The 17,523-nt window shown below is 46.7% G+C and overlaps 1 protein-coding gene across 1 annotated transcript in view; it reads left to right on the plus strand.

Annotated features, from left to right (window-relative positions):
• Window positions 1-17,523, plus strand: part of SND1 (staphylococcal nuclease and tudor domain containing 1) — a 444,392-nt gene that overhangs the window by 330,940 nt on the left and 95,929 nt on the right. Inside the window, exon 16 of the mRNA XM_066362596.1 lies at window positions 8,607-8,716. Coding sequence (XP_066218693.1) covers window positions 8,607-8,716 — 110 coding nt within the window. The remainder of the gene's footprint in view (window positions 1-8,606; window positions 8,717-17,523) is intronic.

The raw sequence follows: 17,523 nt of genomic DNA on the forward strand, positions 1-17,523 counted from the left end.
TGGCTTTGCGTGTATATTTAGGTGATAACCACATTCTTAAAATTAGGCAGATGGCCTGTCTCCCTCTGCATTTTGTAGCAGTGTTCTGAGTTCTGGATTTTGTGCTTCATAGCTATCTAAATATTGTTAATGCTGCAGAATTTTTTAATTGACCTGGACATAGTTAAAAGTGGTTTATTTAGGTTTTTCCTGGGCTACATATAGCATTTAAGCATCTTGCTCTGTGTGTATGGTGAGTGTTTTTTGTTTGTTTTTTGTTTAGTTTTTGATGGGGGGGGTGGCAAGAGAAAGTATAAAAATAGAACTAATTGAATCTAGGGGTAAGACTCCCTGCTGACGGTTTGTGAATTATGAATTGTCTAGCTGCAGCAGCAGAAGCTTGGGCAGAGGTATTGGAGTGCAGTCAGTGTAGCAGGAAGCTCATCTTGGTGTCCCTCTGTACTTTGCCATGTCCTTGATGGTGACTCCAGGCACTGTCTGTCTAGAAAGAAGGGAGAGGTGTCCATACTTTCCCATCTGGGAAACTCAGAGCATTTTACAGCATTCTACAGCATTCTTACCTAGGGCCTTAGAGACCGGGAAAGAGACGCCCCACGAGATGAGATGTCATCTCCTGCCCCTTTCCGGGGTCTGGCCCCTGGCTCTGTACTCAGCTCCACATTATCTGTTGACCAGCACGTGCCACATGCTAGCTGATAAAGATTATTTTTGTTTTGCAAGTCCCATAAGAACTGCCATTTTGTCTCCTCTGTGGGTTAAGCAACAAAACTGGTGTTGAAGTTTCAGGGAGTAGTGTTTAAAACAGAGGTATTTAGATTTGACTTATTGAAGAAGTCTTTCCCTAAATATAGTAAATAAAATCACAGCGCCTTGGTCTGGCCTGCTTTCACATAAGCAGAGGGTGGGCTTAGTGGTCACCTTTCAGCTTCAGAATCAAATAACAGTATTTTCATTTTCATTGGGCAACTTATTTATAACCTAGTAGTTATCACATGCTAACTTTTCCCAATATTTAGTCCAGATTTTCTTTCTCCTGATAATTACACCCCCTGTTTTCAGGCTAAGCATTTTCCCTCCTTTTTGTGTTTACACCTTTCTAATATTTGCATGTTGCTCTGGTGTCCCCCTTAGCCACCGCTTGGCTGAGCTGTCCAGAGTTAGCACATTTTATCTTTCTCTTAAAGACAGGCCTCCCCACCCCTGGTCATTTTCTGTTGCTGTCTTTCAACGTGCTCCATTTTTTGCATTTCCATGTGGCCACATAGCTTCCTGGTGCCAGACAGAAAGTCAGAGGTGGGAATCACTTTCCTCCTTTGTTGTGTTAGAAACGAAATGTCTGTGCAGTGCTCCAGCCTCGGGTCTCGCTGGCGTTCTGGCCAGTGTCGGCTACTTGCTCTCTGTATTTAACCTGAATTTCCCAGATGTGCTTATTTAAAGACCAGTGGGGTAAATGAATGTTGCTGTGTTTTGGGGGACTTTTCCTTCCTTGAAGTGCTATGTAACCATGGGAAAGTGGGGTGTATATAGTTAGAGGTTCTGTCAGCCCCTCTCCTGGTTTTTGCATAAAGTCTACAACCCTGACAATGCGTTAGACGTTTCCTTTCTGAAGTATTTTTCACTAATATTCATTCAACGTTTGTGGAGGATCTATAATGCCTCTGTGTGCTAGGCAGTGTGTTGGATACTAGAAAGAATAAAATCTGAATATGACACAGTACCCACCCTAAAAAAGCAATTTAGTTTTAGTTTTGTTTGGATTATTTTATTCTCACATAGGCTTGCTCGTGGTAGCGATGAGGGGAGAGAGCAGATTTATGGGAACTTCCGTGAAACTAACAGGGTCCAACATTGGGTCAGATCTCACAGATCCTGCCACCCAGAGGGTGGCTGTGGGCCTGAGATTGTTCCAGGGGCTTCTGTAGATACCCAGTATTCATTCATGCTGCAGCTCCCAAAGGGCTTGTTTTATACACAGCCCAGTTCAAATTCCAGAAAAATCAGCATTGTTACCTGATAACCACCCATTTCTACTTGGACAGAGCTTTCCCCTCTGCCGGCCTGAGTGCAGGCTGTCCAGTCAGCTGCAGCAGCAACTGTCCCTCCCTCCTGTCATTCTCCACTTTCTGCTCTGACTTCCATCCCCAGCTCGTGGCAAGGGGAGAGGCCAGAGGCCAGGGTCACGTGCTAGAAAACAGATGCCTGATGCTGACCCTTACCAGGGAACATGGCATGGCGATCCCTATGATGACTGGTCTGGTACATCCACCAAGGGTTTGCCAGACACAGATGCATGTGCCTAACATAATCCAGTTATCTCGTGTTATTTCTTAACATCCTGCCACCTACAGGTCGAACGGTGAATTCAGTCACCTTATGCTTTCATGATGGTAATTAAGACTCTTTGGTACAGTCTTTCCTTTTCATCATGGAGTTTTCACCTCCCAACACAGTACCTAGCCCAGGGTAGGCACTGACACGTGGTTGTGAAGTGGAGTGAGGGAAGGTCTGTGGAGTGAACTATGGCATTTTTAGGTATCCGAAGTGGGCAGAAGACAGAGGTTATATCTGCATGCCTCCTATGCCCTTCCCTCAGTAACCTGATGTGGTAGTGAGCACCGTGGACGTGCAGTAAGCACCATTGCCTAATCCTTCTCAGTTGCTTATTTTTTCCACTAGAATTGAGTTTTCTCTATGCGATGCCCAGTCTCTTGTCTGCTGGGCGAAGCACCATCAAGAAGCTGTCACTTAGAGCTAAGGCAGGTTTGCCACACTTCCCCTTAGCACCCAGTAACAGGAAAAGCAAACGTACTTTGAGCCCAGAGGCTTAATTATCATAAAACTCAACATACACTGTAAAATAGAATAATACATGACTCTCACATAGCCATCAGTAGAATCTCTTATATAGCCATTATTGTATCTTTAACAAGAATTTGTATTTCTTTTCAAAGCTGACTGACCAAAGTACTTAATTGAGCTAGTTAGTCAATGTCTCTAAATGTATAATTTCTTTTTAATAAAAAGCTCTGTAGCCCAGCCTTTTAAATGTGAAAAGAGGCACCCTGTACGCCTCAAGTCAAGCCTTGGGTGAGGAATCTTAAAAGGGCATAACCAAAATTGTAGGGTCTTGTTGGAGCTCATTCATCTTACAGACAGAGATCCGTGAGGCCTGGAGAGGTTTTACACTTTGTCAGCAGCACAAACAACAGAAACTAGAACCATGATGTACCGATAACTAGTGCTGGATTATCTCTCCTAAACCATACAAAATGAGGCAACTCTTTTTTGTTTTGTTTTAAATAATCTTGCTCAACCATCATATCCAGAAAGTATAGGAAAGGTGTGAAAAGTAGTGTTTGCCTACAGGCAGATAGGTGTGTAGTGCTTTAAAAGAGGTCAGGGAGCCCCGTGGAACTGGGGTTGGGGGCTGTCTCGCCCTTGGTGGCAGTCAGCAGAGAAGACCCCACAGGCACAATAATATCTCTCTTCGTTTTGGCACATCCCAAATAGGAAAGGAAAATGTTCAAGAATGTTTGGGAGTCTTTCCAGTATAGGGTTGTTATCATTGTTATTAGTTAAGTGTTTTTGTTTGCTGAGTGGCGTGTGAGTGGGGAGGTTTGATGGTTCACCCGCACCTGTGGTGTTCGAAGCGCAGCAGAGTCCTTGCATCCTTATCAGCAGGCAGCAGGGCACGGGCGCCGTATCTGGAAGGACTGCTGTGAGTGGAAGCGGTCCCGATCCAGCATGCCAGCATGCCCTCACCTGGCAGGGGGCTTCGGGAGCTGCGGTGCCAGCTCACTCTGTCCTCACCCCCAGGGATCCCCACGGCTGTGTGTTTGCCCGCCCAGCTCCGCAGCTGCAGCCTCAGATTCACTCTCTGAGAACCCAGCTTTCTTTCCCTTGGTCTGTTTTACCTTTCTTCAAGCGTGTTATACTGGCGACAAGGCTGCGCCCCAGAGACCCTGCCTGGCCCTGCAGTCGTGGGAGTCCGGTGTGGCGTGGACTGGCTTACCTCCTGACTGAGCCCTCGGGACAGGAGAGCGCAACACAACTCTTCTTGCTGGCCGCACATGTCCTCACCTGGTTGTCGGCAGTGACACCTGTCTTTACAGCTTTAGAGTGTTGACACTTGTTTGGTTTCTTGTTAGTGGACAGCATATTCCTGCCCTGTCCCTTGATCCCTTGGGACACAAAAGCAAGCCCAGAAGCTGGTAAATAAGTCCTCAGCGTCGCCCTTGAATTCCAAGAAGGCCAGTGGAGCCCGCTTGTCCTCACCAGCCTCAGTCTAGACTAGTGGTCAGCAAACTCATTAGTCAAGAGAGCCAAATATCAACAGTACAACGATTAAAATCTTTTGAGAGCCAAATTTTTTAAACTTAAACTATATAGGTAGGTACATTCCTTATCAAGGTAGTGCCCGCACGTGGTATTTTGTGGAAGAGCCACATTCAAGGGGCCAAAGAGCCACATGTGCCTCGCGAGCTGCAGTTTGCTGACCAGGGGTCTAGTCCAGTGTTTCTCAGGCTGTAGTCTTGTCTCATTAGAGGTCTTAAATTAATTCAATGTGATAACCACCTTTTATTTCTTTAATGGAATAGAACAGAAGAGAGAGCACAACATGTGGTCAAGATTAACTATTATTTTTTTGGAACCTGTTAGATAAAGTATATATGCCCACATGTACATGTATATCTGGGTCATAATAAAAACTAAAGTTTGAAAAACGCTCATCCTCCCAATCCTTCATGTACAGAATTAGCTTGATGCATCAATGTCTAACGTTTAGACATTCAGGTCATCAAACCCTTTCTGTTGTCCTGGCCTTGACTGTGACCCCGGTCTGATAATAGGTTCTGCCTCACCCTGCCTGCTTCTTGTTTTCAAGTCCCCGCTTTGGTGTTCTGCCTGGGGCCTTCCTTGTCTATAGGAATTGTTTATGTGGAGCAAGGCGTTGGCCTCTGGGCCCGTCTGATGGTACCTGGAACTCTGCTGTCGTGACCACCCCGGTCCAATCACCCCTTCGCTTTAGGTCTGAACACCAGTTGTTGCTGGACCCCCTGATCTGCTCAACAAGACATTGAGTGCCCCAGGCTCTGGACTCTCCTGCCTACTCTCCATGGTGGGTTAGAACACCCCCTGGTGACAGTGTTGTTCTACTCCCAGACTGTGCTTACTCTCAATGACTTTATTTATTTATTTATTTATTTATTTTTTGTATTTTTCTGAAGCTAGAAACGGGGAGAGACAGTCAGACAGACTCCTGCATGTGCCCGACCGGGATCCACCCAGCATGCCCACCAGGGGGTGATGCTCTGCCCCTCCAGGGCGTTGCTCTACCGCGACCAGAGCCACTCTAGCGCCTGGGGCAGAGGCCAAGGAGCCATCCCCAGCGCCCGGGCCATCTTTGCTCCAATGGAGCCTCGGCTGCGGGAGGGGAAGAGAGAGACAGAGAGGAAGGAAAGGGGGAGGGGTGGAGAAGCAATGGGCGCTTCTCCTGTGTGCCCTGGCCGGGAATCGAACCCGGGACTTCCACACGCCAGGCCGACGCTCCACCACTGAGCCAACCGGCCAGGGCCCTCTCAATGACTTTAGCATGTGATTATCTAAGGTTCAGACAGGCCACTTACTAGCTTTGTGATGGGGCCTTATGTCAATTCTTAGCTACTCACAGGTACTCAGTACATGTTCATTTCCCCCCTTTGTTTTTCTAGACTCATACATGAGTTTAACTCTGGTACCTGCTTCCACTGGGTCTGTTTTTAAGATGCACCTTCTCTCTGTCTTAATAAGTAGCGTCAGGTAAGCCACATTTGACCCTGAGCTGAGATGTGACAGTGAGACAGGCTTTGACTAGGAAGGGGTGACTTCAGAGAGGACACGTCAGAGAGCAGTAGGAGTCAGCCCAGAAGAAAAGGAGGCAGGTGATAAAAAAAATACTCTTGTTCTCATGCAACGTTTGCATTCTGCCCTCTCTTACCTGCCTGCCTGCCTGGTAGGAATTGATGTGCATGGATGTGTTTACCTTTCTTCACTTCAGAAAGGGCAGAGAAACATCCTACTTCATCTTCCTTCTCTTGAACAGCTGAGCTTCCATGTTGGAAAGCGGAAGCACACGTGAGAAAGGTCCCCCTTTGCCTTTGCATCTAAGTGGAGTGGTTGAGTTCTGGTCACCATAGGCCCAGAGGACTCTCTTTTGAAAGATATTCTGAGAACATTTCAGCTCTACTTGTCTGACTCCCTGGGTTCATTGAGCCATCTTGTCTTCTGGATCTAACTGCTCAGTGGTCTCCCAGGATTCAGAGAGAGAGAGAGAGAGAGAGAGAGAGAGAGAGAGATGCTGGGATCTCTTGGGATTTCAGCATACCAAGGAAGTGACAGAGGCCTAGCATGTGTATGTCTACTCAACCAGTGAGACTCGGTAATCTCCTGTGGTCTTGCAGTGGAAGCTCTTTCCCTGGCCCCTGCTGCCCAGTGTGCTGCACTAGCTGGATCCCAGTTCTGGGCCCCATTCAGAGCAGCCCTTCCAACAGCACCCAGGTTGCCCCAGTTGAACAGTTGCTAAGGGTAGAAACAGTGAACACTTACTGTAGCATTATTCTTGTTTCCTAAATAATGCTTTTCCTATGGTTATATGGCCAAATTCTAATAGAATTGTTTGTTTTTCTCTCTGACAATTCTGTTCTTGCTTAGTTTGCAGATAAAAAATGAAAAGTGTTTTTGGCTGTTAGTACTGAAAAAACCAAGGGCTCTCATTCCATTTTACTCCAGCCCATCTCTCCCTTCAAGGTTAATCTCAGACTCTCTGGCTCTATGAGTATATTGCTGACTTACAGAAATACGTCACTTCCCTGTGCAGCCTAGCACTGAGGTGCCAGGATGAGACAGCCTGGTGGTCTTCTTACCTTGTGCTTCTTGGGTGGGGCCTGCAGCTGTCCCATCTTGGCTTGGCTGGGAGAATGACCCTGGCCACCAGCTCAGGTGGCTCTCCTGCTGCCGTTTCTCTCCTGCTGCTGTGCTTTTCATTTAATTTGATATATTCCTTTTGTGCGACCTTGAGGCTTGGAGAAAGAGCTCTCTTCTTGAGCTTCTGAAAACCCAAGGTATAAACTATTCCTCTTCCTCTGAGCTTTATGACTTTGAATCTGCGCTGTGGTCAGAAACACAGACAGCCACCTGGCTTCATCCATAAGAGATGTACCTTCTGTCCCAGCAGTGGCTCTTCTCCCAAAGGCTCCCGGCAGGTGTTTGCAGCAGTCTCAATGCCCTGCTGCCTCCCGTCCCGTGCTGTGCCAGCTCTCTTGTTCCTTCACCTGAGGCTGTTTGTAAATAAGAGGTTACACCTCACAAGTCTGCCTTATGGTAGCGGGAGCAACTGGCAATGAATCAGACGTGGTTCTCCCCATAATTTAATTGTTTTCTTTTCCTGTGTCTCTAGCCTAGTTCAACTTCTTACTGCAATGCAGTCTGGGGGAAAATATTTGTAAGTCTAATTTATACATTAAAACCTGACCTATTTCATGTTCTGTCACAGATGAGCACTGCTAACGATAAGTATATTTGCAAAATAAATGATTGAGTTGAAGAAAAGGCAGTCTGAATTGGATAGTGAGCATCTATTTTGTATAAAATGCAGACTCTGGATACAGAAAAGTGTGAGGATGGGATTCTGTCCTCAGGGATCTTACAGGCTGGTTGTAGAGTGAAAGATGACTGAGATTTTAATTTAAGCACAGGTAACCGCTAAGAGTAATAATGATAAAAATGATCAAATAACCAGCGCTACAATGGATTGAACCTTTCCATGTCAGGCATTGTGCTAAATAGTGTACACACACAGTCACGCCTCATTCACACAACCAGCATGTGACGTGGGTATGTTGTTATGCCAGCTTTACAAATAGGGCAGCAGAGGCTCTGACTGGTACAGGAGCTTGGCCAGGGTCCCAAAGCCAGTAAGTGATAGAGTTAGGGTGTGAGTACAGGTCTCTGACTCGAGGCACCTGATAATTCATCAGTATTTTGTTTTTCTGTGTCTGATTCTGAATGAAAAACCAACGGTACTGTTTTCTAAAATATAGCCAGAGGACAGAAGGGAGAGCTTATTTGGAGAGGAAAAGGACACTGAGTTAATAGTTTGAATTTGATGTAAAAATCAGATAGTAAAGAGAAAGTGTCCAGGAGTCTGCTGGAATGGCTGAGGATGCAGAACATCTGGGACTGTCAGCATCACCCAGGTACAGAGCATTTCTGTAAGTGGTGGTTGAAGCAGTGAGACTGGAGGCAGTGAGAGGAATCCCAGACAAGGACTCGTCCCATGTCTGGTGTGCATGTTCCCTGCACATCAAACTTGGAACTCACTGGGTCCTCCTGACAGCTCCCAGGTGTTGTGACTGGGAGCTCTTTTCCCATGTTGCTGCCATGATAGTGCAGGTATTTCCCACCTGAGGCAAACTAAACTCCCTTCTCTCATGACCTCTATCTTGTCTCAGACATGATGGCATTATGATCTAGTGCCTGCCTTCTTAGAAGTGTCTGGGGACCATTATGGCTGGACACTAAGCCTTATGGCCCTTCTCATCACAAATTCTCCTTTTCTCCCAACATAGGCATTGAATGCCCCAGAGGAGCCAGAAACCTCCCAGGCTTGGTGCAGGAGGGAGAGCCCTTCAGTGAAGAAGCAACGCTTTTCACCAAGGAACTGGTGCTGCAGCGAGAGGTAGGACATCTTCTGGTCGCTTCTCCTAGAAGGAGGGGTGAGAAGGTGGGGCTCGCTCCCGCCAGTGTCTCTCTGCCGTGGGGGAGACCAGCCTGTCATTTTTCCCGGTGCTCGGCCTTCCGCGTCCGCAGTCCATCCTGTGTCTGCCCACATTTGTTTCCTGGAGCCCATACTCATTGGCCTGCCACCCCAAATGGCTCCTCCCCCTTGGTGTGCTGGGATGCGTGGTGATCACCAGGCTGGCCCAGCTAGCCGCCTGCTGCAGAGCCTACAGCTTTGCAGTCCTCCCGCTTGGCGAATTAGGCTGTGCTGTCTGCCTCCAGCTGGATTTAGAAGCTTGACTAACCCTGTCAGGGGCCAATTTTCTTTGAACATTTATTTGTATCTTTGAGTAATTGCATTTTCTATAGCAGGTTTTCTGACTTAATTTAATTGTATTTCAGTTTCTGCCTATTGGGCTGGCTCTTATAAGGCAGGAGGTAGGCCTTATCTCACTGCTATGGTACCCATCTACCTGTTAATTTTTATCAAGTCATAGGCCCCAGCTCCATCTTCTCTCCAGGACTCTCAGCCACTAATCCTGCTGGGTGGACCCAGAAAACGAAAACAGGGTAGGGAGGGGGGCTGGGTTCAGGCTTTGGGTTTGAGAGCTGCCTTTGTCCTCGTTTCTTTTGTAATCAAATCCACAGGGCGCCACCAGCTTCCACGCAGTATTGTAATGTGCATGGAACTGAAAGGTATGGGCTCCTAGAGGTTATCTTGCTCAGGGGTCTTTTTTTTTTTTTAATTGATTGATTGATTTTAGGGAGAGAAAGAGAGACAGAAACATCAGTCTGTTTCTGTATGTGCCCTGACTGGAGATTGAACCCATAACCTTAGCGTATGGGGACAGTGCTCTAACCAGCGGAGCCACTAGCCCCAGGGTTCATGGGTCTTTTTAGATCCTTGAGAGCAGACTTGTGGGCCTCTTTGGGATGTTAAGTGATACAGGTACCTGTTTGTAAGTTCTACATCCCTCCTTAATGTGAAGGACCCGCCGCTATGTTGGTGTGAGAGGCACTGAACTGGCCAGCCGAGATGCTTAGGCTGGAGCACCTGGCCTCGGGAGAACTACTGCTTTGACTCCTGACTGAGCAGTCACTTTTGCTGTCTGTTGCCACCTCTTTGGGGTTTCTCCAGCACCTGCCTTCTCATTTTGTGAGAGGAGCATGGTAAAAGGATTCTGAATTCTTAGTTTAAGAGAGATGGTTCCAGTTCTCAAACGTCCGCTGCCGCCACTGGGATTGCTTCACCTCCGCGGCCAGCTAGACAGCGAAGACAGCGAAGGGCGGGCTCAGCCCCTTCGCTGGCTTGTCAGTATCACATTGCCCTCTCGTTCATTTTTGGTAAGATGCATTTATGTTCATGAAGAAGAAATCCTTATATTGCCATGCAAGGTACCTTCTTCCCCCTGTGCCCCATTTTGTAACTGTACAACGTAGCTTGAATTATCATTTAAAGATAGCTCCCTGATAGTGTTGAAGAATTCAAACTCCCTAGTTGTCTATCAGCAGCTGTTACAATTTTTGAAGTGGCCCAGGGATCACGTAGAAAGGGCCAATACTGTAGAATGTTCTTGTATGTGGGCCTTTGGATAAGGAACTACAGAGCAGTTTCATGTTGGAGAAAGCAGGAGAGTCCATTCAGTGTCTTGACTTAAAGATACTACAGAGGAAGGAGCAACAGATGTTTGTTTATTCGTTGTTCTTGGAAAGAGGAAAGAAATCCTCACACTGGTTGCCCAAGACATTTGTTAGAAACGTCCTCATCAGTGACTATCTCAGTGGTGCTCCTATGTTGCCTCCCATTTTTCACCATAGTCATCTTCCTGTTGTTTCTCATCTAAAGTTTCTTTCCTTTTCTTTTTCAACTCTTGTTTCCCCAGCGACTTTTCTTCCCAGTCATGTTTCTGGCATGCTGGTGATACCCCAAACCACACTTTTTGACCACTAAAAGGAGTGAGTGGCCCTTTTACTCTCATGGTTATTATGACCTTACCTTTGTCTGTATATTTGCTGATATTTGGCTGTTGAAAAAGATAAAATTTTTCTCCATCTTCCTTGAGGCTCCAGGCATATGAGTGAGTTTGCAGATCCTTAATCTAATCCAAAGTTGATATTTATCTTTCTTGTTTGTAGTGTCTCAGTCTTCCACAGCCCTAAGTTGGGGGTCTCTTGATAAAGAACCTTTCTGCATTTTCTTAGCTGCTCATGTGATTACTTGAGCTGACACTTTGAAAGGTCTTTATCCAGAGGAAAGATGAGTGTGGCCTAAAGTAAGAAGGTGGAATTTTGACTGGAGGAACCAGTTACAGCCTATTCTGCTGGGCATTTCTCTTTATATAGTATATGACCACTGTTTTCTGAATGGTGCAGGAATGGAGAGGTATTTGTTTTGTTATAGGTTTATTCATTTGCTTTTATGTGTAAAGTAGCTTCATTTTTATTCTGTAAGTTGTTCTGCGGAACTTTGCTCTTTTCTCTCCTTCCCCCCACCCCTCAAGGATCTAGGGCAGTGGTAGTCAACCTGGTCCCTACTGCCCACTAGTGGGTGTTCCAGCTTTCATGGTGGGCGGTTGCAGAGCAACCAAAGTATAAATAAAAAGATAGATTTAACTATAGTAAGTTGTTTTATAAAGGTTTATTCTGCCAGACTTAGCGAAAATCCGACATAAAGTACTTGGTAAGTAATTATTATTATATGCTTTAACTTGCTGTAACTCTGCTTTATAAATTTTATAAAGTAAAGTTACCTCCTTACTTTATAAATCACCATTACTGTGGAACCGGTGGGTGGTTAGAAAATTTTACCACTAACAGAGATACAAAAGTGGGTGGTAGGTATAAAAAGGTTGACTACCCCTGGTCTAGAGCATGGCACCCCTGGATGCAGAGGTCCTGCCCACCTTTTGGAGGAAACAGCATTAGTTTCAGGGGTGCCTGAGTGCAGGTCTGCAGCCTCCCTCCCGCAGTTCTTACCTTTGGGGCAGCCTCCACTGCTCCGCCTTCCTCCAGCACCTCCTGTGGGGCCCAGCAGCCGCAATGACGCCACCACTGACTGGTGTCTTGTGCCTTACCCCTCTCCCTTTGATAATCAGATTTAGCTCGCATAATCAGGTATTGTGAAGATGTGATTGCCCTTAACCCTGCCCTCTCCCTCCCCTTAAAATATTTTTTTCTATTATCTTATTCTTGGCCAGAATCCCTCCCCCCTCCCCTGCTTTCCCCATCCCTGTGAAGCTTCATCATTATGTAGGAAAGGAGTGGCACTCGGCTATTTGGATTCCTCGGCCCCTGTGTGGGCCCCACAGAGACATGGCCATCGTTGAATGGGTAACCTGACTTGAGGATATGAACTGCGGGGCAGGGACTGTGTAATGGACACTGCCCCTTGGTCAGCCCTCTGCCAGGGAGGCGACAGAAAGCTGGGGGCAGGGTGCCTGGCCCTGAAAAGTGACCCCTGTTTATGAATAAAGTACACCGTCTTGGCTGTGGGTAGGCAGCCCAGGATTGCTGCCTCTTCTCTCTTTTGAGAGAAGACCATGTGGAGCCCACATGGTCACAGACAGGTCTGTTCCTTATGTTTCAGGTGTCCCCCTCCCCCATTACCCTGAGACCTAATAGTGCTGCTTTCCTGGAATGTGTGTTCTAATGACGCGAGTCAGCACAGATCTAGTGACATCTCTAGCCATCACACAGCCCCGTTTTTCTGAGTGTCTCCCCTGCCGCCGTTCATTGTGGTTCTTCTTTTCCTCCATCTCTTCTCGTGGTCCTCCTCAGCCATGGGCATTGTTCCTTTTCCTGAGTTGAGAGTCTGCGAGGACTGGTCCAGGTCAGTCAGTGGTCTGGTTCTCCTATTCTTACCCCAGGGGTAGATACCTGACCACCTTTTTCCTGATTCCCTTTGTGACCTTGAACACTAAAGCAGCCAAGAAACTCTCAAAGGACCTCACTTATTTTTACTCAGAGGAAATCGAATAAGCTCACCGGTTATTCCCAACCTGGCTCAGTTGATGTATAGCAGGGTGAGCAAATCTAGCCGACTGCCAGTTTTTATAAATAAAGTTTTATTGAAACACAGCCACATTCATTGTTCCGTGTCCTTTCTATGGCTGCTCTAATGCTATAACGGCTGAAATGAGTAGTTACAACAGGCTGTACGGCCTTCAAAGCCTAAAAATTTACTATCTGTCCCTCTCTCAGAAAGTTTGCCGACCCTTGCTATGCATTTGGGTTTAAAAGGCTTGTTAAATGAGTTCGCTCACGTCCCTGCCTTTGAGACTGGACTGCTTCTGGACCATCAATGTGAGGTCATGTGTCTTTTGCTATAGCTGTGACTCTGAGCTCTGAGTGCTGTGTCTCTTTTAATGGCATGTGCTTGGTGACGCCCCCTTTGCCCGCCCACACCCCCAGGACAGCTGCCTCTGGCAGGCAGCTCCCACACTCCCCTCCGTGCTGCCCAGGATAGGAAGGCCAGGTGCAGTTTCCCAGATGGGAAGTTGTACTTGTTGCCAGATCTTCCCAGAAGTAGTGGTGAGAGGTAGTATTAGCTAATGGGGAGATAACCAGCTTAACAGTGCTGCACACTGCTAGGTTTTCCCACTCCACTTATCATGTGGTCTCGAGTAAATGAGTCTTTCCTGCTTTGGGATTCCTGTCTGAAACTCTGAGCTAGAGGCCCCCAGCAATCCTCTTCTTTTGAGGCCCTTCCTATAAGTAAAACAGTCGTCTGGGAGCTCTTCTCACCTTCTTCCCAGACAGCCAGCTGGCCGGCACAGGCACACTGACCAGCCACCACCAGTATGTACAGTGCTGGGTCACTGGGAGGGAAGCCTGCACTTCTAGAGAGGGGGCACAAGGTGGTGTTAAAGAGATCGATACCACGACTTAACCCTCTTCACAGTTCCGGGCTGTAGGAGGTGCAATTCCCCGGGGCAGGGGGCAGGATACAGAGGTTTGGTGATCATGTCCAAGGCCTTTCTCAGTGACCCTTCGTCCTCCCTGAGATCTCAGAAACTGCCCTCTGCTGCTGCCTGGGAAATGACATCCTCAGGCTGGACAGCTAAGCTAAAAACTCTGGCTGCTGCCCTGACCTATTTCCCTTCTTCCTGCTGGCATCAAAGGGAGGCTCTCCCCCTGGGGAGCTCATTCTGCAGAGCACAGTCCTGGATTCCCTCTCTCCCACCTCCCCTTGCTTTTGTACAAACAAAGATGCAGAAAAGCTTTACAAGCGGCTATTGCGGTTTGAAGAACATGTATTTATGTTTCTGGGAATATGGACTCAACAGCAAATATCGGGATGTATTTATGGAGGGATATTTGTCTGTGAAGGAAAACTCAGAATAAAAGGGAAGTGTTTGTATCTCCTGTTTTAGCACCTAGTCCTTCCTCTTGTCTGAAAGAGAGAACCCTAACAGTTTACCTTTGCTCCGAGTGGTGCTCCCCTTCCCCACCCATATGCGCTCCGTCTTTCTCCATGTGTCCTCACAAGCGCTGTTTTGTGTGCCCTCCCCCGCCTGTTCCCAGCCGTCTGTGGGCCCTTCTCTGTCCAGGAGACCCGGGGCGGTGGATTAGTAGCAAAGTCGTATGTCTAGATCAAAGCACTGAGGACAGCCTAAGCCACAGGGAGATTTATGGGGATGAGGGACAGCTGCTCCAGGTGAAGCCAGCGGCAGACTGCTCTTCAGCTCTCCCTGAGTGCCGTGCCCCTTGGTACCCCTCACTGAGCCTCCACAAATAGAACCTGCTGGAAAAGGAAGCCAGCTGTCCAGCAGTGTCTCACTGACTTACACAGAGACATGCTATTCTAGATCGCCGCCGCTGCCAGCTCTAGCCCACGAGGCGTGACAGGCGACGTGGGGGTAAGGCTTTTCTCACCTCCCACACTCTTTTGCCAGTTCATCACCCACCAGTGGTCTTTATGTGTTGCCATTTAAGGCTGTCTTCTTTGAAGGGGGCTCAGGTAAAGATCTGTGTCTTAATAGTAACCAAACTTTCCTTTCATATAGCATTTTCTAGCATAAAAGTGCTCTCATGTACAATATTTCATTTTAATCTCACAGCAAGTCTATGAGGAAAAGGTCCCTGTGTTACAGTTCAGGACACAGACACAGTGACCTGCTCTGCTCACAGCACTCCTTGTAGGCCAGGTACCCAAACCCAGTGTTCGCATTTCAGATCAAGAGTTTTTTCTCCCCAAGCTTTGCCATTAGATGGTGATCCTCTTTCAGCCATATTTTCTCATTCCTCAACCTTCAGATATCTGGAACTGGTTAGTTTGTCAAGGGCTTCCCTGAAGGTCTAGCATTGACTGATGGTTCATCTCCAGTGAGGAAGCACGTCTGAGTCTGGATGCTCACAAGTCTGCTCGGGGATCTGAGGCAGCGCCTTTCAACCCATGTGCATAGAATTCTTAAAACATGCAACACCTATTTTCAGGGGCACTGACCTCTTTTCCCTTAGACTCTCAAATTTAAAAAAATGACACAGCCAACACAACAATAGTTGTCTGGTATGAATGAATCAAAATTACACCTTTTTTTTCTTTTGTCAGATCAGCAAAATATATATATATATTTTTGGTGTGCCGCAGAATTTTAGTAATTAGTTTGTGTGCCACGAGATGAAAGAGGGTGAAAATCATTGATCTAAGGAATTTACTGTGGACATGCCTCCCTGAAATATGCACTGTGCTCTTGTCACAGTTCCTGTATCTTCTGACTGCCTCATTCCTGCTGCATCTTTTGTTTGACCCTTGTGGGCCTTACTTTCATGTAATGATTCTGCTGTAACTATTTTGCTTCATTTCAGATTGATCATGTATATGATCAATATGAAATAGGACTATGTATATCTATATCTATAATCCTAATTTTAATCTTTCTTAAAAAAACAAACCTGGCTAAGTAAATACACTTTATAAATAATACAGCTCCCCACTGCCTCTGGGATAAAGTCTCATTTTCTTAGTTTACACATATCCTTGATTACCTCTCCAACTTCATGTCTCACCATTACTCATTTCACAATTTGCACCTCATCAGAGCTGATCTTATACTCATAGTTCCCTCATATATATACCATTTTATTTCTCCCATCCCTTAGGTCAACTTACGCTCTCCATTTAGTATATCAACCATCCCGTTTCTTTGCCTGCCCTTCAATGTATACTTCATTTTCTAGGAAGCCTTCCCTTGACCTCCCCTCCTAAGTGCCCTTACTTCAGTCCCCGTTGCACCCCATGCATGCATCTGTCATCCTGACCAACAATGTTGAAGGATCTATTTGGTCTCCCCACTAGAGTGTAAGCAGTTCAAGGATAGGAACTTGTTTTTGTCTTGTGTTCTTTGTATTTTTGCCTAGTATGTAAGAGATGTTCGATAGATACTGGTTAAACTAACTGATACCCTGCGACCCAATTCTAGAGATTGGGAAGAAGGCCTGTTCTGTTGTCCTTTATAGTTCTTTGGGAAAATTCTCTAACTGAGCATTTGTGGGGCAGAGAGGAAGACATTGGAGTATGAATATTGAGGTTGGACACATAGCTGCTAATTCAAGAACTTCTCATTGAAAAAGTCCACAATCAAGACCTAACTGACCTCCCTGGGTCTCCCCATCTGTCCAACTAGAATACTTAAAGGTAGTGAGATAATAATACATGAGTGTTTTGAAAAAATCCTAGTGTTCAAAAAGGAAGCATTAGTGTCCCTTCATCACTCTCCTAATTTAGACTCCTCGTCTCTCCCTCCCTGGTATCTTTCTTGTCCTCTGCTTTTGCAGATTAAACTATTAATAAAGTAAAAGGCTTATTTTGAAGTTCAAGTCAACAAATTCCTGTTCAGTGATAGTGTGTAAGCACCATGAGAGTACCAGGCTGTTATCCGCCCACCGACAGCCCCTTCATTTCTGGGCTCCTGGCCCTCACCGAGTATCTCTAAAAGCCCTAGAAGGAGGTCCCTTAAATCCCATTCTAGCCCTAAATGCTAACAGTATCACAATGAGAAGTATTGAGGCTAAGGTGAAGAAAGGGGGATACTGTCACATGGCCTTTTTTCCTGCACCCCTGGCTGCTGGGTCTCCTCTATCAGCTTCTAAACTCAGACAGCCAGTCACCGGTAGCTTCCCCAAGCAAGCTCAGCAGCATTTGCTGGTGGGTGCTGGTGGGAGCCAGCAGTGTGCTGGCTCCAGTGGGATCCCTCTCTGCAAAGCTGCTGGCTCAGCTCGGCTGGAGTCTATTTCCCTGTTCTTCTGCTTAGAACGTTCATAGCCAGTCAAGCATAGAATTGCATCCATTCTTCTGAAGTAGCTGCTGGGCCTAATTTTTCATTGGCTTGGCCATGATCCCATTACCTGTAATTTTGTCACACAGGCTGGTGGTTATAGGTTGGATAAGCCTCGCTGTCCTCCAGAGGCCAGTGTTAACATCCCAGGCTGGCTGTTGGGGTTGGGGGCAGGATAAAATGGAGTAAGGTTTAAGACCTCAAGCTATTTGGCCTCCTTGAGCCAAGAAGGAAAGTCTCAAGGATGTAATTATGTCTCCGGGAAGAACATCCTATTCAGCAGGAGTCTTCCTTTCCCTGGGGAGTTGGTTCCTACTCTTGTAAAGTCTTCCTTGAGAGACTTTCATGTTTTCTCTGCCAACAAGAGGTATATAGTCCTTAGACCTAACACATTCAGTTTCTTCCACAAGTAGCCTTCACAATGCCAGGCAGGCCCTAGCACTAGTTTTTCTGCTCTCTCTTTAGTACTGACCCATCTCAGTGTCCCAAA

The sequence above is a fragment of the Saccopteryx leptura genome, chromosome 2 (genome assembly GCF_036850995.1).
Source record: "Saccopteryx leptura isolate mSacLep1 chromosome 2, mSacLep1_pri_phased_curated, whole genome shotgun sequence".
Classification (NCBI taxonomy): Eukaryota; Metazoa; Chordata; class Mammalia; order Chiroptera; family Emballonuridae; genus Saccopteryx; species Saccopteryx leptura.